General features: G+C 42.5%; 1 protein-coding gene across 1 annotated transcript in view; it reads left to right on the top strand.

The window, feature by feature from the left end:
• ADIPOR2 (adiponectin receptor 2) overlaps nucleotides 1-17,801 on the top strand; it is a 67,247-nt gene that overhangs the window by 43,750 nt on the left and 5,696 nt on the right. The window contains exons 3-4 of the mRNA XM_074938877.1: nucleotides 12,442-12,561; nucleotides 14,653-14,824. Coding sequence (XP_074794978.1) covers nucleotides 12,442-12,561; nucleotides 14,653-14,824 — 292 coding nt within the window. The remainder of the gene's footprint in view (nucleotides 1-12,441; nucleotides 12,562-14,652; nucleotides 14,825-17,801) is intronic.

Genomic DNA, 17,801 nt, shown 5'->3' with positions numbered 1-17,801 from the left:
AGTTTGACCTTTTTCGAAAAAGGTTGTGATGTCAGCATATTGTTAAGACTCTGCTCGGACTTAAAGCACAAAGTGGTTTAGGTGGTAAGGACAAGGTAAAGAATTTCTTTTTAAAAAAGATTAAAACTTGAGTCTGAAGATGAGCAAAAGGTTTGGGATAATAAATCTCGGCAGAAGATTGGGATTGTATTTGCTGTAGACAGTTTGAGGAGGGGATCCAGTTTAAGCCTCCCAGTGCAAAACTTGGCACCAAGGACTTTAATGGCAAGCTGTTAGGTGGCAGTATTCATAATTTAATTGTGCCTTTTGGATTTTGTGTATTAAACATTTACATGCATCTATCTTGCTTTGTTCAAACAAGTTAATTATTTTTATACCCCTGCCTATTTTCTCTGGTGACTGGCATTTGGCTTTATTGTTACAAACTGGTTTGCTGTATTCACCATGTTGTCTTTTATCGTGGATTGTAAGCTTTTTGGCCAGGGACTCTTGTTTGTACAATGCCTCGCTCAGTGGGATTGTAGATGGTACTGCAGTATATGTAAATTGGAATATGTTTGACTATAACAGGGTAGCTAAGGATCTCTGATACATCCAGACCTTGTTGCCCTAGATTTTCTTAGTTTCTTGCATTCTCCTATTCCTCTATTTGTTTTACACACCAATGCTTGTCAGTAAAGGTAATTGTTTTAGGGAACAGGAAAGAGCAGTGGTTCTATCAAAGGATGCTTACTGGGACTCTCTTCTGCACATCTGAAATAATATAGCAACATCGGAGTTACTGTCTCCATTGGCTATTCCTGACATACACAATGTACACTTTGTGCTGAGATTGTTACTGGCTGAAGCAAGTAACAAGCTCCGGTGTGTGTTAGGAAGTGATGTGATATAGATTGTCCCAAAGTTCTTTGAGCACAATCTGCCCCAAACTCCTGTGGGCTCTGTGTCCCTTGTATCCTATGGACTCCTGGAGTATGGGGTGAGGACCTCCATTTCTGGGCTCTACAGGCCAGGACTGCAGTTGGTGCAACCCTCTACTGAACAGTAAAAGAAAACAATCGCACATCCAGAGCTTACTTATAGGTTTTAAGCCTGTGGGTATGTGCTAAAGGGAGAGGAGCGTCCGTGATCTTATTTAACCTTGAGGAGGCAGCACCCCACCCAGAAGGGCAGTAACATATGGCAAAGCCAGGGTTCTTTGCCCCTGCTTCTTTCCACCTATTACCCAAAAGCTAGCCTGAAACTTAGCAGGAAAAGCTGTAATGAGGGAGGTCTGTTTGCACTGTAGCTGGGTCAAACTCAAAGGCGTCTAGTTATTTGTCTGGAAGCTGCTTTGCAGGGGAGCGTTGGCACCCTGCTGTATTCTGTGTTCTCTGTGCCTGTCAGCTGGTTTTATAACAATCGCATGCTGTGCTCTTGTGTAGCTAGGAGAGGGAGGAGGGGTTTTATTCAGCACTCACTGGTACAAATGTTTGTCTGCACAAAGGTTAGATTCCACATAGCCGTATGCCTTTGTTCTCGTGGAGATCACATCTGCCTCACTTGGACAAATGTGGGGGAAGGGACTTGAGGCAACATTTCTAGCATCCCCGGTTATTGAAAGAGAGGCTACCTGTATGTTCCCTTTCACAAGCTACATAAAACTTCCTGCCTTAGGTTATTGCTGAGTCCTAAATATGCAGGACAAAACCACTTCCCAATTTAGTAAGGGTATATCTACTCAGCCAACATTAAAGTGCTGCCACAGCAGTGCTTTAATGTTGCTGTGTAGTCGCGGCTCCAGTGCTGGGAGAGAGCTCTCCCAGTGCTGTAAAAAACCACCTCCATGAGGGGAATAGCTTCCAGTGCTCCAGCACTATCTCCATTGGCACATTACAGCGCTGAAACTTGCATCACTCAGGGTTGCGTTTTTTCACACCTCTGAGCGAGGAGTGTTTCAGCGCTGTAAGTGGCAGTGTAGACAAGCCTAAGTGTTTTCTCTGCAAGTTCAGTGTTAGGCAACTTGCCTTTGTCATACTGCTGCTTTGGGGTTTAGCATATCTACAAAAGCCATGGAGAAGGGTATGTGAGAACCTTCTGTGGCAGGTGCAGTTCTTCACAGCTCTTACATTCTTCCATTTGGGAAACGGTCCTTTCCCTGAGCAGATGCATATGTGGAGGGATCTCCATGTTTGTCAGTACTGAACACTGGCACACAGATCAGTAGCTGGTCATGCACGTAGAGCAAACAAACCCTCTTTCATCCAGTGACAAAGGGAGTAATTACTTCTGACTAAAAAAGATGTATTAACAAGATTGCAGAGGCCAAAATGAGTGACCCTACAACTGCTTTTTCCTCAACAAATGTTTGAATGTTGGTGCCTATTCCTTTAATCAGTGCCTGCAGGAAGTTATCCATGTCCAGTTCTCCAAAACCATTTCAAAGTGTTGTTAAATTGTGTTTTTGTTTTTTTTTTTTAAATGTGACAAGCAGAGGAAAAGTGCTAAATTCCAATAACTTGGAGGCATTCAGCACACATTGACCAGTAGCCAAGCTGCAAAGAGCTTTGCACAGTAGTACTGAAGAATTCACTCTTTCTGGTCCTTGTGACAGCTATTCTTGCTGACTGCTGCTCTGAGCGCCACCCTACTGAAGCCTGGATTGGACTGATTTACAGGGAGTTAGGCCTTGTCTACACTTGAAAGCTAATTCACATTAAAACAGAATCTGTATTTACAGCACAATTTCAAGTGCAATTCTAGAATAACTAGAGAGGCAAGATTTTTTTTTTTTAGGAACATTGCACTTCTTTCAAAGCCACTTTTTACACCACAAAGGGCATAAGCTGAAGAAACTCTAAATGTACAATAGTCTTTAAAAAGGAAACCAATTAACATAATATTCTGCCAAAAGCGGCCAATTGGTAAGTGTTATCACCAGCATTGGGACATGGTGGCTTCACTCAGAATGAAACTAACTGTATTGGAAGTCAAGGGACCACAAAGATGGTAGTATTTTTAATGTTGCTATCTTTAATACCCTCCTTGGCCTAGCTCTACAGCACATAATGGCCAATGCCTTCAAGTTATTGGAATCTATAACTTTTTGCATGCCACCTGCAAAAAGTATTGAATAACTTGAAAGTCAAACTTTACACTTTATCCATCTGTTATACACTCTGGCTTGTTTCTTTTCCAGTAAGTTGATGTATAAACATAAGAATGGCTATACTGGGTCAGACCAAAGGTTCATCCAGCCCAGTATCCTGTCTGCTGACAGTGGCCAATGCCAGGTGCCCCAGAGGGAGTGAACCTAACAGGTAATGATCAAGTGATCTCTCTCCTGCCATCCATTTCCAGCCTCTGAGAAACAGAGGCTAGGGACACCATTCCTTACCCATCCTGGCTAATAGCCATTAACAGACTTAATCTCCATGAATTTATCCAGTTCTCTTTTAAATCCTGTTACAGTGAGACCTCCAAGTTCATGTCCTTGTTTTATGACTTGTCATATCAGCATTAATATGATCATAACGGTCCCATTTGCTCACAATCTAATCAATGTCCATCTTCCAGCATATATCCTAAAGAAAGGATCGAATGTCAATATGAAAATGCCATGTTCTACGTTATCTGACTGTAAAATAATGGTTAACCAAGACATACACGTGAATATGATCATGACTTACTGCCTTGCCCTCAAAACACTACTATACAGAGTGGTGCCTCTGTTTGGAATAAATTCAGCACCGTTTTTTCCCTAGCGTGATTCTAGACTGAACCTAGTCTTGGGACCCATATGATGCCAGCTTCAGGGCCCATGTGGGGTTTGGCATAACAAACAGTTCAGCTTTGAGACCTAGGAAGTCCAGAGCTCTAAAGTCGTGAACTACATAGATATGTACACTGCCAGTTAGCCACATGAAGTCCCAAGGTAATCAAGTAATGGCTGTGCTCAGAAAGTCTCATAATAGCAGTGTTCTAGTTCTTTTTGGCAGCTTTAAGAAGCACACATTAGCTGCACATGTTGGTAAATAAAAAACTTTTTGGTCTCCAGTACTCCTGTGGCTACAGCAAAATATCATGAGTCTGGCCTGGCAGAAGCTCAGAAATAGATGTCTGATAACCTCAGAGGACATGCCACTGTAGGGTCTGAGCGCGCGCACACGTACCTGAAGAGTCAGTGTCAGCCTTCTCTTTAGGAGACTAATCCATGCCTTACCACTTCTCCTTTCTAGCTGGCTAGCATTACAAATCTGAAAGGGTGGTGGCAGTCAATGGGTCTTTAGCTTGTTTTTAGTGGATTATAGTGTACTTGTTCAGTTGGCATCAGACTAACAAATGGATGTCCAGATGAGATTTCTTTCTAAAAGTGATGATGGGGAGGAGGGTATCACTAGCTAACAAATAAAATGTGAGCTGAAGTCTTAATTTCAGAATAGTTTAAATTTAACAGCCATTTATTTCAAGTGATCTTTTAATTGGAGCTCATCAAAAATTGAGTGGAAAGAAAGAAATACTAATAACTCTCAGCCAACTATGTGTTGTGAATTAACTGCAGTGGAAAATTGAGACAATATCATTGCTGAACTCTTTAAAAAAAACAACGAAGGATTGCTAAGTTTGACACAGTACTGGTAGCCAAGCATGTTAAATAATCCTGTATAGTACAGGAAGGAATGAATATCTTCCTTTTCCCCCATTTTCCATGTATAACCTGGGTTCAGTATAGGGAGATGGTGTTTGCTTTTTTCTGAAACCTGAGGTATTTATTGCCAGATGCAGACCACTCATAGACCAATTTTCTGATCCACTCTGGGAAACTAAGAGTGGTTTTCTTTGGGGAGAGGGTGGGAATCTTAAACATGAGACTTTTAAAATAAAATTCTAAAAATCAAGCCTTTAATATTACAGGATAAAAGTGGAAAAGGGTAGGTTTCAAAGATATTGGTATGCCGGGCTCATTCTAAATGCTTTCACATTCTCGGAAACTAATGCTGAGTACATCTCTAGAAGCTATTTTGTAGCTTGTTTAAAAAAAAATGTATAAAATATTACAGAAAGTCACTTGATGACAAGCAGTTCCCACTGTAAACAAGATGTATGCTACAAAAATATGCCCATTGCAGGCAGTGGATGTTAGCAGTGAGTGTAGCTGAACTAGTACAGAGTATATATCAGCATAGCTGTTAATTTAAAGCAGTTCTTAGGGCTGTGGAGAGACATGAGGTTATGGTGGATTTCAAACTGTGCAGGAGTTTGCAATTTTCTGCTGCTGTTTGTGTGCCAATCTGCCGCCTTCAAGCAATCTTTTGTGAGACCAGATATTGCTATTCCTTTATGCTGCACTAGTAAGACTGCACCTTGAATGGTGTCCCCGTTTCTGAAAGATTCAAAGCAAAAGTGAAACTTCAAATGGGCTGGAATAAAAGTCTTCAAAAATTTACTAGGCAGACTAGCTAGAGAACAAAACTCATTTGCCAGATATAGATGCAAAATTAGGCAGGAGGCACCAGTGGGTCAGAAGCAGCATGCTAGTGAGAAGTCCAGTCATCTCCAGCTGTTGGGAGGGCCTTTTCTAGTAGGGTGCTCTCCCAGGAACTTGTGTTGCATAGGTTCTAGATAGCAGCTGTGAAACCTCCCACTTTATATTAATTAAAAACAAAAAAACTTGCAGATATTAATGACTTGAGCCACACATCCACCCATGCCACTAGCCTTCTTCAGTGTTTCTTACAGAAAGATTAAGATTGAAAATGGGTCCAGTGTCAAACTCAACATGGCATTACCCCAGACCCTGTTGTGGAAGACACTGTGTGATTTAATTATTAACCAATCTAAGTTATGACCCAATCACAATGTTTTTACTTGGTTAATAACCAACTGTAGTTGATGAAATAATACTTTGGTCAGAATAATCAAGTAAATATAAATATATATGAAAATAGTAAATGAATAGTAAACAATGAATTTACACCACTGTGGCTCTTTTGGATAATGCTGATTGCTAATTTGGCTCCTAAACCACTGAGATCTGAGTATCACCAGTTTAAATGATCTAAAATCTAAATTGGAAACCTTTCAGAAGGGGTGTGCCGAGTCTTCATTTATTCACTCTAAGGTTTCACGTGCAAGTAATACATTTTAACGTTTTTAGAAGGCCTCTTCATAAGTCTATATTATGTAACTAAATTATTGTATGTAAAGTAAACAAGGTTTTAAGATCTGCATTTTAATTTAATTTTAAATGAAGCTTCTTAAACATTTTTATCAGTTTAGTGCAGTGGTTCTTAACCTGGGGTGCATGCACCCCCTGGAGGTGCAAGATGCCCTTTCTGGGGGTGTGAGACATGCAAGATTGTTTTAGATGGTAAATCATCGAAAACACAAATTAAGCACAGGCACATAAGTACAACTAATTTGTTTAATCAAATCTATGTATTAACATTATAAATTTAACAATTACTGTAATATACAAAATTTGTAAGTTTTCAAGCTAATTGTAGTGTAATTTTTGATAAAGGGTGAGAGAACGTATTTTGAGAACTCCAGACTGTCAGCAGGCTGAGCGGGGCCGGTGTAGTGTGTTAAATTGCTCCACATAGGAATGTGCTACTTACGGCTGCCAGTCCTGGTGCTCCGCAAGTAGCACATTCCTACGGGGAGAAATTTAATACACTACGGTGGCAGACAGAACCCCAGACTGGCGGCGGGCTAAGCGGCTCAGACCGGTGGCCCCACTCAGCCTGCTGCTGGCCTGGGGTTCCGTTCACCCAGGCTGGCAGCGGGCTGAGCGGGGGCAACAGCCAGGACGCCGGCTGGCAGCAATGTGCCAGTAAAAATCCGCTCATGTGCCACAGGTTGCCAACCCCTGATTTAGTGTTTGCTCATTGCAGTGGCTGGCTTCCTCCCTCAGTGACTGTACCACCACTCCTAATTTCAGGGGCAGGTCATCACTCCGTATCAGTGGAGTCTCTAGTTGCCATGTGGTTGTACAGCAGTATTCATATCTGGAATGGGCAATGCATAACACTAGAAATCCATTCATCCCCCTCCTCACCACCTGACATAATGCGTTGTGTATAACAGATGTATGACATGAGAAGCATCTATTTATAGTCCTTTCCTTCAACATTTTAACAGAACTCTGTGGAGAAGGGGGAAAAGGGTAAAATTCTGAAGCTTGTGTATTTAAAATACAAAACTAACTGACTTTCTCTAAAAGCTCCTTTTGAGTTTGATACCAGTTGCCCTCTGTTCTTCAGTTAAAACTGGAAACCTGAGACAGCATTTCCTGGCCCTGTGTCAGGGTGACATTATGTATTGTATTATCTAGCTAGTAATCTTCAAGGAATAATGGGAATTGTAGTCAGGCAGAAGTTGTGATGTCCTGTACTTAATTTCACACCAACTCATGCTTGTTCTTCCTCCCCTCATCTCCAAAGATATGTCTTAAGTTTTATATACACAACACCATTTAAAAAAAAAAAATCAAACTCCTTCCTCTCTCATCTCTGCTTCCAACTCTACACAGCAGTGGGAAAGCTTTACCAAGGATAAGTATCTAAATCAAATAGATAATTTCCCTTGTGAAATCAGTCAGACAATAGCATTCATAGAGAACTCCTGTAAAGCACAAACCAGCTTTTCTTACTATCTAAATTTTGATGAGAATTGAAAGTTTCTAAAAATGCCTCTTGTCTTTGGCAGGGTTGGGTTTCAAAGTGTGACTGTCTCTGGGTAAATCTTCTTTGCAATCAAGAGTTGCAATTGCAGCATGTGGATATACTTGAGCTAGCTTTGATGTCCGCATGCAATCTGCAAAGATGGTCCGCGGATATCCGCAGATTTGCAGGGCTCTCGATAAAAAATTTGGATCCGCAGCCATCCAGGATCCACAAACATAGTCCGGATGGCTGCAGATTTTCAGGGCTCTATTGATCTAGCTGCTGTCTTGAGTAGTGAAGTCAGGACCGCATGGATGGTAGCTGCTTGAGTATGTATCTAGGGCAGGGGTGGGCAAACCTTCTGGCCCAAGGGCCACATCAGGGTTGTGCAACGGTATGGAGGGCTGGGTAGGGAAGGCTGTGCCTCCCCAAACAGCCTGGCCCCCTCCCCCTCCCGCTTCTTCCCCCATGACTGCCCCCCTCAGTGCCCCCAACCCATCCAACTTCCCCTGCTCCTTGTCCCCTGACCGTCCCCTTCCGGGACCCCCCCCCCATCCAACCCCCCCCCCGTCCCCCAACCCCATCCAACTGCCCTCTGCTCCTCGTCCTCTGACTGCCCCCTCCTGGGACCCCCGCCCCTGACTGCCCCCCGACTCCTATCCACACCCCCGCCCCCCAGGACTCCCACTCCCAACCCTCCTTGTTCCCCATCCCCTGACCACAGTGCAGGACTGTCCCGTGGCCCATAGTTGGCCCACCTCTGATCTAGGGTCCCAGTCAGACAAGACTAGCCTGGGACCCTGGGTATGCTGCAGTCTCACATTGTGATTACAGTGTGGACATACCCTCAGTGTTGGACACACTCTTCTTGTCCCCAGTAGAAATCCTAAACAAAGAGTCGCTACACCAGCCTTTAGAGTTGCATATGCATTTATTCTGCTGGGCTACTGGGAAGTGTTGTCTTTTGAGGGAATGTTCTTTATGTAAGTTATACCATTCTAAGGTGAAGCAAAGGATCCTCGCTGTTATATGAGAGGCAGGTGTCAGTATCCTTCCTAGAGCTCTGGTGCTCTGTTTTCCCCTTGTCATGAATGATGGCTGTTGAATAATGCACCGCCTGGAAGCTAGGCTAATGTCATGCTCCAGTGACATACTTCTACCTCTCTCTAACGCTGGCAGTTCCTCATTCGTTCAGTCAAATGGGACATAGGAGACCACAGGAGAGGGAGTTACTGTTTCTACATTTGAAATACATTTCAGTATGTACCTTAGTAAGAACCAAAATATTTCATCATCATCTTAACCAGATACTTTATTTTGGGGGGAAAAATAAGAGTATTGAAAAACCTCAAACTTTGGCTCACATTAAATATTAATGCCTTAATGTTTTCTTGAACATTAACTTTATAGCCTAATTGCAGGAAGGAAATGGAAAAAAATCACTGTTGCTTGGCAGCAATTTGGTTTGTGTACATGGTACCTAATGGTGCCATGTCTCAAGGTGCTTGCTGTCTCAGTTCCTCCTATCACTACTGTAAAGAGCTTGGTGTTGTTTTATTCATTTATTAGCATATCTCCAAAATGCAAGCAGAATTTGGAATGTAGTTCATAATTAAGTGTTCCTAAAATCCACACAAATTAAAACTTTTTTCCTCTCATACTAGAAATAAAAAAGCCTGATGTTTTGGGCCTTAAATTGTATCCCGAGGTTAAACAAATTTAGGCTCTGCGAGACAGTGAGGTAGGGGAATAATGGATTCCTTAATTTAAGATCATTCAGTCAAGATCCCTTGCTTCCAGCCCCTCTTGTTTTAAAAATGAGAACTGTTAGTTTGAACACTTTATTTGATTCTGCTGTAGTCTGACAGGCCTTAGTTACGTTAGGGAATCCCTCTCTGTCTGTTTAGCCCATGTCAGGTATGCTGGAATTCAAATTCCAGTCCTACCTTTCTGTAAGGTCTGATCTTGGAAAGTGTACATTGTAACAAGGCTGACCTATAAAGGAGGCCTTATAGCATGCAGAGTATTGTGGTGCAAAGCAGATCCAAACCTTAAAGGAATTATTTAAAATAAATCTGGAACAAAAAATCCTAATGATAAAGAGGTGTCCTGTTACTGGATGGAGATTGTAAAATTGTCAATGATGCTGAAAAGCAGAGATGTTTTCTGTATTTGGAATGAAGCTGGATGTTGTGTTTACTTTCAATTTCAATTCCAACAGTAGTAAGATGCTGTTTAATATTCTCCTTTCTTTAAAATATAATTTTTTTTAAGTCTGGTCTGGATAACTTTCACACTGGAGTTCTAAGGATTGACTGAGGAGTTTTGCATCATTGATGTTAGATTTTAATAAACTTCGGCAAGTTCCAGAGGGAGACAGGAGTCACTGCTGTGCCAGTAGTTAAAGTAAGCCAGGTTACTAGCTAACTGTAGGTCTGGAAGCCTGGCTTTGATCCTGAGCAAAATAATACAGTGGCTGTTACAAGACTATCACTGAAGAATAAAAGGATACAAATATAAATGTGACAACGTAATTTTATGGAAAACAGGTCTTGTCAAATGAACTGTGTCCAGTTTTGGTGTCAGTACATTAAGAAGGATGTTGAAAAAATGGAAAGTTTAGAAAAGAGCTACAAAATGAATCTAGGTCTAAGAAACACTCATTACAATAAAAGACTGAAGCTTAATTGTTTTAGCTTGTTGAAGAGGTTAAGAGGCAACATCATGGTCCTAGAAGTACTTACACTGGGAGAAGACTCTTTAATCCTAGCTGTTTAACCTCAAAGACATAAGATCCAGTGGCTCAAAGTTGAAGCTAGAAATATTCAAACTGGAAATAAAGTACAAATTAACATTCAGGGTAAGGAACCATTGGTACATTATATAAAGGGGATATGGCAGATTCTCTGTATCTTGAAGAGACTAAATCAACATTGGAAGCTTCCTTAAGAGATGCAGTAGTTAACTACAAGTTATTGGGCTTGATGCAGGAATTACTAAGGTATGAAGTTCTGTGGCTATCATACATGAGGTCAGACTAGATCAGGGGTTCTCAAACTGAGGGTCAGGACCCCTCAAGGGGTTGTGAGGTTATTACATGGGGGTTCACGAGCTGTTAGCCTCCACCCCAAACTGCGCTTTGCCTCCAGCATTTATAATGGTGGCTAAATATATTAAAAAGTGTTTTTAATTTATTAGGGGGGGTTGCGCTCAGAGGCTTGCTGTGTGAAAGGGGTCACCAGTACAAATGTTTGAGAACCACTGGACTAGATAATCATATTGGAACCATCTGGCCTCTAAATCTTTGACTTGGCCACTAGAACTCTTGGCAGCTTTCTAGAGCAGAGACTTGAAGGGCACAAAAGGCTTCACTTCTCTTCTTTTTCTCCTATTCAATATTGCTATGACTATTTCCTCCTGCTGCGTCCTCAAGATTTACCTTGGCAGCGGAAGTGTTGAGTCCCTGGTGGTATGGATCACTTCTAATAAACAAAGCAGAATTTTAGTGACCTGTTTCTTTATTTCCTGAAATTGGAATGACTAAAGCATGTCTTCACTTGCTTTGTTCTCTGCATTTTAATGTGCTGGAGAATGGGGGCCATGGAATTGTTGTAGCTAATGACTTTCTCTCTTGTGATTGATAAAACTCCTCCATCTATATTCCTGCCTTATAAAACAGGATTCTGGAGTTTCTTTTTTTCCATTTCCAAATCAAAATCCTGGCCTCTTTCTGCACAGTGGTTTCTTGTAACTAGTATTTGAACCTTTCCATTCAAAAGTGGTTTTTGGTTCAGTTGCTTTATACTCCACACCTGAACATAGCCATTATATGAACAACATACCCTCCTATCTCAATGTCTATACTTTGACCTGTTAACCTTTTACCCCCAATCAGGGATATTGCAGATTATGTATTCCTTACGCCATCCAATCTTAAACCGAACTTCGCACCCCTTGATAATCTGTACATTATTCCCTGGTAACCAAAAACTTTTACACTTAAACTGTGTACCGTTCACTTTTTTTAAACATCTTAACAAAATTTTTATACCCCTACCTACATACATACATACAATATGCCTCTGTCCAACTTCTGATTTCCTGGTTTTACTATTGGAACATCTAGCAGGACCAGCAGAGATGAATAAATCAACACTTCATAGCACAGTCCAATAGGCATAATTTTCAGCTAAGCAGATTTGAGTGAAATGATAAAATTTACCTGAATTTGATTTGAAGTCCATGTTTTATTTGGCTTGCAAATCTTGCATTGAAATTGACTGCAGCCTCAGCCTGGTTTATCCTGGGCTACCAGAATTACAATCTTTTTTGTTTCAGAGTAACAGCCGTGTTAGTCTGTATTTGCAAAAAGAAAAGGAGTACTTGTGGCACCTTAGAGACTAACCAACTAACTAATCTTTTTTGTGCCACCTTCCCGTGATTATTAAAGTGTTTAGTCCTAAAACAGATAAGAGATTGAAACTTTGTGTAGGAAGTAATCCTGCATTGGTAGGGGAATAGGCCACATCATTTTGTGGACTTTATAGCTGATGACTTTAATGAAATACACAACTTCACAGAATGTCACTGAATTTTCCAGACTGGTTTGTGCTTGGTATGACCATGGATAACACTTTCAAAAGCATCTGAGTCACTTTTCTGAATTTTACACCTTGTCTTGAATTTGAAATTTCAACTCAACGGTTGGCCCATGTTTGGTTTTGGTGTAAAACAGTGAAAAGCATCATCTTATGTCAGGTTTTTATATGAAATGTTTTTGGTTTTTCTCTTCCAGAGTTCTGAGGAATGCGACTGTAATGATGAACCAGCTCAGGAAGATGAAGGGTTTATGGGTATGTCCCCTCTTTTACAAGCTCACCATGCCATGGAGAAAATGGAAGAGTTTGTGTGTAAGGTAAGAGATTAAAGAAAACAAATCTATCCAGATGGTCACTTGAGCCTACTAGCTAAATGAAGCTAACGGGCCATGTTCCTGAAGTAAACTGTGTTGGCAATAAGCTGGGGAACAGCAGGTGCACAATGGAGTTGGTCGTTGACCGATTCTCTGTATATCGGCTAATGCTGATGCTGTGTGGGGTCCCAGGTATGCTATAACTGCACAAACTAGAAAGCATGGAACAATAGGGATTACATTCTGAAATTATTTTAAAGCTGATATTGTAGCTAATGAGTCTCCTTTGGGAAACATCTGCCTGTGTTTGCAGGCAGAATAAAAGCACTCTGCTTCCAGTGTTTCTGGTTCAAGATGCTTTCATTTATCAGGACAGTTCTTTGCAGACTTCTGCAGACATGCAATTTTTTTTTTTGCTTCCACATCATCATTTGCTTCCATTGTAAAACAGACTGTCTGCTACCCAAATAGAAGAACAGGTTCTCCTAAAAGTCCATCCAAGCAAATCCATTGTTGACTATGTAGAGATTGCTGGCCTTGAATCTCAGTTCTGCTAAAGTTGTGGGGAATATATTGTATTGGTCTCTGGCTGATGCCCTAATTCTGGGTTTGGGTGGAGTACTGTCTGTGGCACACTTATTACAGTGGATATTACTAATGGCTTTTTGCCATTGGTAGAGGGGATCCTGGGAAATCAAGGTTGCATTTTCATACAGTGCCTTGAGCGTGTTTTGTTTTTAAACAGTTTTTCTTCCTCTGCTTTCTCAAAAATGGGACCCCCCACACACATTCTTGCTGCATGTGAAGCAAAACACAGCTAATTCTTCTGTAAAACAGAATCTTTAAGTGTCTTACCTGAGCTAGTTCCTTTGACTAATTTTTGAGCTGTCTGGTGGTGGTGGGGTCTAGAGAGGACTGGCAGTAGGAAGTGTCCCTTCAAAGGAAAACCAATCAGCAGCATTCCTGACATTGTTTTAGGCCCTCACTGTTAATTTCAACTGCTGGGTTCTCATTTCTGTTTTAACAGTTGCAGGATTCCCTAACCTTTAATGCACGCATCTCTGCTCCTCTTATTGCTAAGTGAGCAAATCCCAAAGACGATTGCATCTGTGCCATGCCTGTATGTAGCTTTGTAATGCCAGCTGAGGAGCCATACTGAAGATGACATGCATCTTGTTAGCTCTGTGCCACTGAAAAAGGAACTGACCAGTGATGTAGACCTGCTGTGTATGAGCAGCTGTGTGTGTGTGTGTGTGTGTGTGTGTGTGTGTGTGTGTGTGTGTGAGAGAGATTTTTGCAATGAGGACCTTCTACAGAAGTGGGCACATAAATATGTAGGAAGGAATACAAGAATTGGGAATTGTGTAGATCTACTGTTAGAGCATCAGAGTTCAGGTCCTTGCTGGTCCTCTACTTCTTGGGCTGGCAGTGCTGAAAAGGCATCAGGCTTAGCCATAGGGAAAAGAATACTCCTCACTTTACTTGAATGCCCCTCTATGCATTGTGGATAACTGAAATAGTACTGACCGTCCTATTAGATTTAACATTTAGACTGCATCTAAAACTAGTGAGCATACAATCAGTAACGATCTTGTGATGGGGAGATGGGACTGTGCTCAGGACTTTCTCTGTTTAGAGATGAAGAGCCACATCTAGCTTTCCTCAATGAGGTGGATGGGAAGACACCCCCCCCCCCCCAACCTCCCACCCCTCCCCAATACTGAATCATTACCACATAACTAACCATGCATTTTAAATCCACTTTTGGCCTTCGTTGAGCAGTTAAAATGAGCTTGGTTGTGTTTCTATTTATTGAAGTGTTGAAGTATTTCACTTCCTGCACTGGTGGAAGCACTAGCTCAAGTTCAGACCATTAGTGTGTTGTGTAGAATAGGGACCAGTATGACTTAGGACTTGAGCACAAGATACGCCTGTCCCAAAGGAAACACTCTGCTCCCTAGACTTAGTACATTAATTTTGGGTTACTTTAAAGCACTGACACTAACTCAGGATTTCCTGTTTTTCTCTTTGCCATGCCCACCATTTATGGGACTTCATTGGATGAGATTCTAACCATGCACTCTTAACCTCCAGGTGTGGGAGGGCCGATGGCGGGTCATACCCCATGATGTTCTCCCTGACTGGCTAAAGGATAATGACTATCTGTTGCATGGACACAGACCACCTATGCCCTCCTTCCGCGCTTGCTTCAAGAGCATCTTCAGAATACACACAGAGACTGGCAACATCTGGACACATCTTCTAGGTATTTCCATTATGCTTTAAAGTGAATGTGCACTGTTAATGATCGAGGAGCATAGGCAGCTGGGGAAATATTTTTAGGGGGACTGAGCCAGCCCTGCACTCACTCCTTGGTGGCAGCTCCTGTTCTGTGGCCGCTCACTCTGGCCTGTTGGCTCACTGCTCTCATACTGGAGGAGCCTGTTTAGTGTCACATGAGTGCATCTCTATCCAAATAGAGTCCCCCTCCCCCACAATGCCCTGCCTAACCTCCTACCTGGCCCTGGTGCTGCCAAACACAGGGCCTTAGGATCCTCACTTCCTGTGGGACTATCGCCCCATCCCAGTGAACCTTCCCAGGAAATGCTATTTAGGAGCTAGAAGCCAGGAGCCAGCATCCACTGTTGGGACTGAGGAATCTAGCTCCACCTCCCAGGAATCCAGTGTGCAGCCACATGTGAGGCTTTGCTTGCTGACTGGGTATGCATATGGACAGTGTGGTAGCTCCAAATAGTTTGGGGAGGTGGGAACTGAGACTCCTGTAGACCTAGGCACCTGCTACCTAAGTTTGCCCCGGCTAAAGGATCTTCCACACCACTCAGAGTCATAGGTGCCATTATCCTTCCAGCATGACATGCTGGGTAGAGTTCCAGGTGTTCCTTGTTAAAATTCCCCCACCAAATGTTAGGGAGGGCTAAGGTGATTTCCTTGTCTTTGGAGTTCAGCTCCTCTTGGTACTGCTAACTCAGCACTGTGAGATCTTATCCTTGGGGCCCATAAGCATACATCCGAAGATCACTTAGTGCCTTCAGAGTGCACAAAAGTTGCAACAAGTGTCGGGGCTGCGGGGAGGGGTAGGGTGAATCTACTAGAAGGGCATTTCCTGGATCCCAGAGAAAGACATTCACCCTTTTCCTGTCCCCTTCTCCAATTACACAAATTGAAAGCGGTGCTGTGCTATTGACGTGTGCCTTTTTCAGGAGCAAAGAGTAAGTACATATGCTATAAATGCTTAACATATTTTTGCATGCCAAGTGCTGTTGCTCTCCCTCTTTGTAGTTGAGACAGCATTTTTGCTAAAAGGGGAAACATGCTCTGTTAGCTTACCCTGTCCCTCACCTGTGCTCCTCTTCCACTGCAGTACGCAATCTTCCCCAATACCCAGGGTTTATGTAAGCAGAAATACTTTGTGGGAGCTCTGTGTTAAAGTAGTGACACTGCATCACTGCATTTCAGTCGAGCAGAACTGGATGTAGCTGTTATCAGACCTGTTTGTGCCATTCTCCATTTTGCCTGAAAGATACATACTCCCTTCCTTCCTCTCCTGCAGATGTGTGCTACTTTCCATTCCCTGCCAAACTAGGGGAAAGAGTCTGGCCGGAGGATCAAACCTCCCTGGCAGTGCTGAGCATTTTCTGCTGTATACCCCTTTCTAATTGCCCAGGGTGCATTATCAAAGTGCGAGCAGAAGTTTAACTGACCACAAATTAGTTTTAAATTCACATTGCAGTGACTCTATCCCACTTAACCCTCCTGCCCAGCTTGGGAGGATAAAAACCCACTCTTACACTCTTCCAGCTGTTGAGTGAACAGCAGTATTCTTTGGCAAACAACTTAAGCTTTGAAATAAATACATCACAGCAGCAAACTGGGCTCTGTGTTGGGTTGCTGATCTGTGAAGCTGGGCTGAGCCACTGTTCCCAGGAGCTCAGAAAAGGTCTGTCTTAGATATGCCAGTGATTTTGAGTCAGTGGTGTCTTCACCTCGATCATAAGCATCCTTGTTCCTCCTTGCATGGTGGAAGCCACACAAATAAGAAATGCTACTTTGCAGGGATTCAGGAGGGCTGGGGTGGTACCTGGTCTTTATCTGAGACTAGGATGTGAAGAAGCCTGTCAATCACAGTGAGAAAGGGAGATGGTGGTTCTGGGTGATAGTGGGCTCTTCAATGAATACCACAATTTGGGGAATGTGGGAATATAATTCCTGTGAGGACTAGGATTCATGATATCCCAGCCTTTACCTTGGAAATGGAGGAAGCAATGAATGGTATTACATCTAACTTTAGGGTTTTCCTTAGCACTTAAATTAGCAATCAGGAACAAAATACAGATTGGGTACACTGCTGGTGTATTACCTGAGAAAATCTAGGGCACCCCGCCTATACCCTACCTAGGGCTCAAGGCATGACCCAGTCAATTTAGAGCACCCCCACCCTTTCCCTTCTGAGGGCTCGGGGTGTAAGGCTTGGGAAGAAACTCGGTCAATTTAAGTACCCACCCTTTCCCTCAGGACTCAAGGCTCTACGGGTCTGCGGAACCTTTTCCCAGTGAAAGAGCCTTACGCAGTTGTGCTCTAAACATCTATTTATTAGCAACACACACACAGAATACATATACCAAGCAAATATCTTATGAGCACCATTCCCAATGGATTGGGTGAATTTGTCTGTGTCCAGTCAGGATCCACTCATCTGTGGGTTCCCGGCAATGCCTCTGCACGTCATGGTCATGCAGAGGGGTCTGAGTTCCAGCAGCTTGATGTTGAACTGCAGTCTGGAAATGGTTCCCAAAGAGCATTGTTTTTCATTTACGTTGTATAGGTAAAACTAGCTCCCTCCTTCAAATTTACTAAACCTATCACATTATCCCACACTCTTAAATAGCAAATTTTAAACAATTACGCACTGGCACCTTAGAGACTAACCAATTTATTTGAGCATGAGCTTTCGTGAGCTACAGCTCACTTCATCGGATGCACTGGCACCTGTGTCCTCTTTCGTGCCCAAATTGTAACTTAATTGTGACCTTCTCTATTTGAGCAGATGGTCATCCTAAAACACTGGTCAGAGCTTATCTTACCATTTGAGTCTTTCTGCATCCTCCTTAATTTCCAAGAGTCTTTACAACCTTGGTGGTGATAACTCTCGTTAGGGACATTCCTGAGGTGGGGGTGCTTTATCAGCAGCAGGACATTCCTTTTATTATCTTTTTCTTTCCAGT

The sequence above is a fragment of the Natator depressus genome, chromosome 1, assembly GCF_965152275.1.
Source record: "Natator depressus isolate rNatDep1 chromosome 1, rNatDep2.hap1, whole genome shotgun sequence".
Lineage (NCBI taxonomy): Eukaryota > Metazoa > Chordata > Testudines > Cheloniidae > Natator > Natator depressus.
Note: the sequence above shows the minus strand (reverse complement) of the source record. Positions and strands in the feature narration are given on the sequence as shown.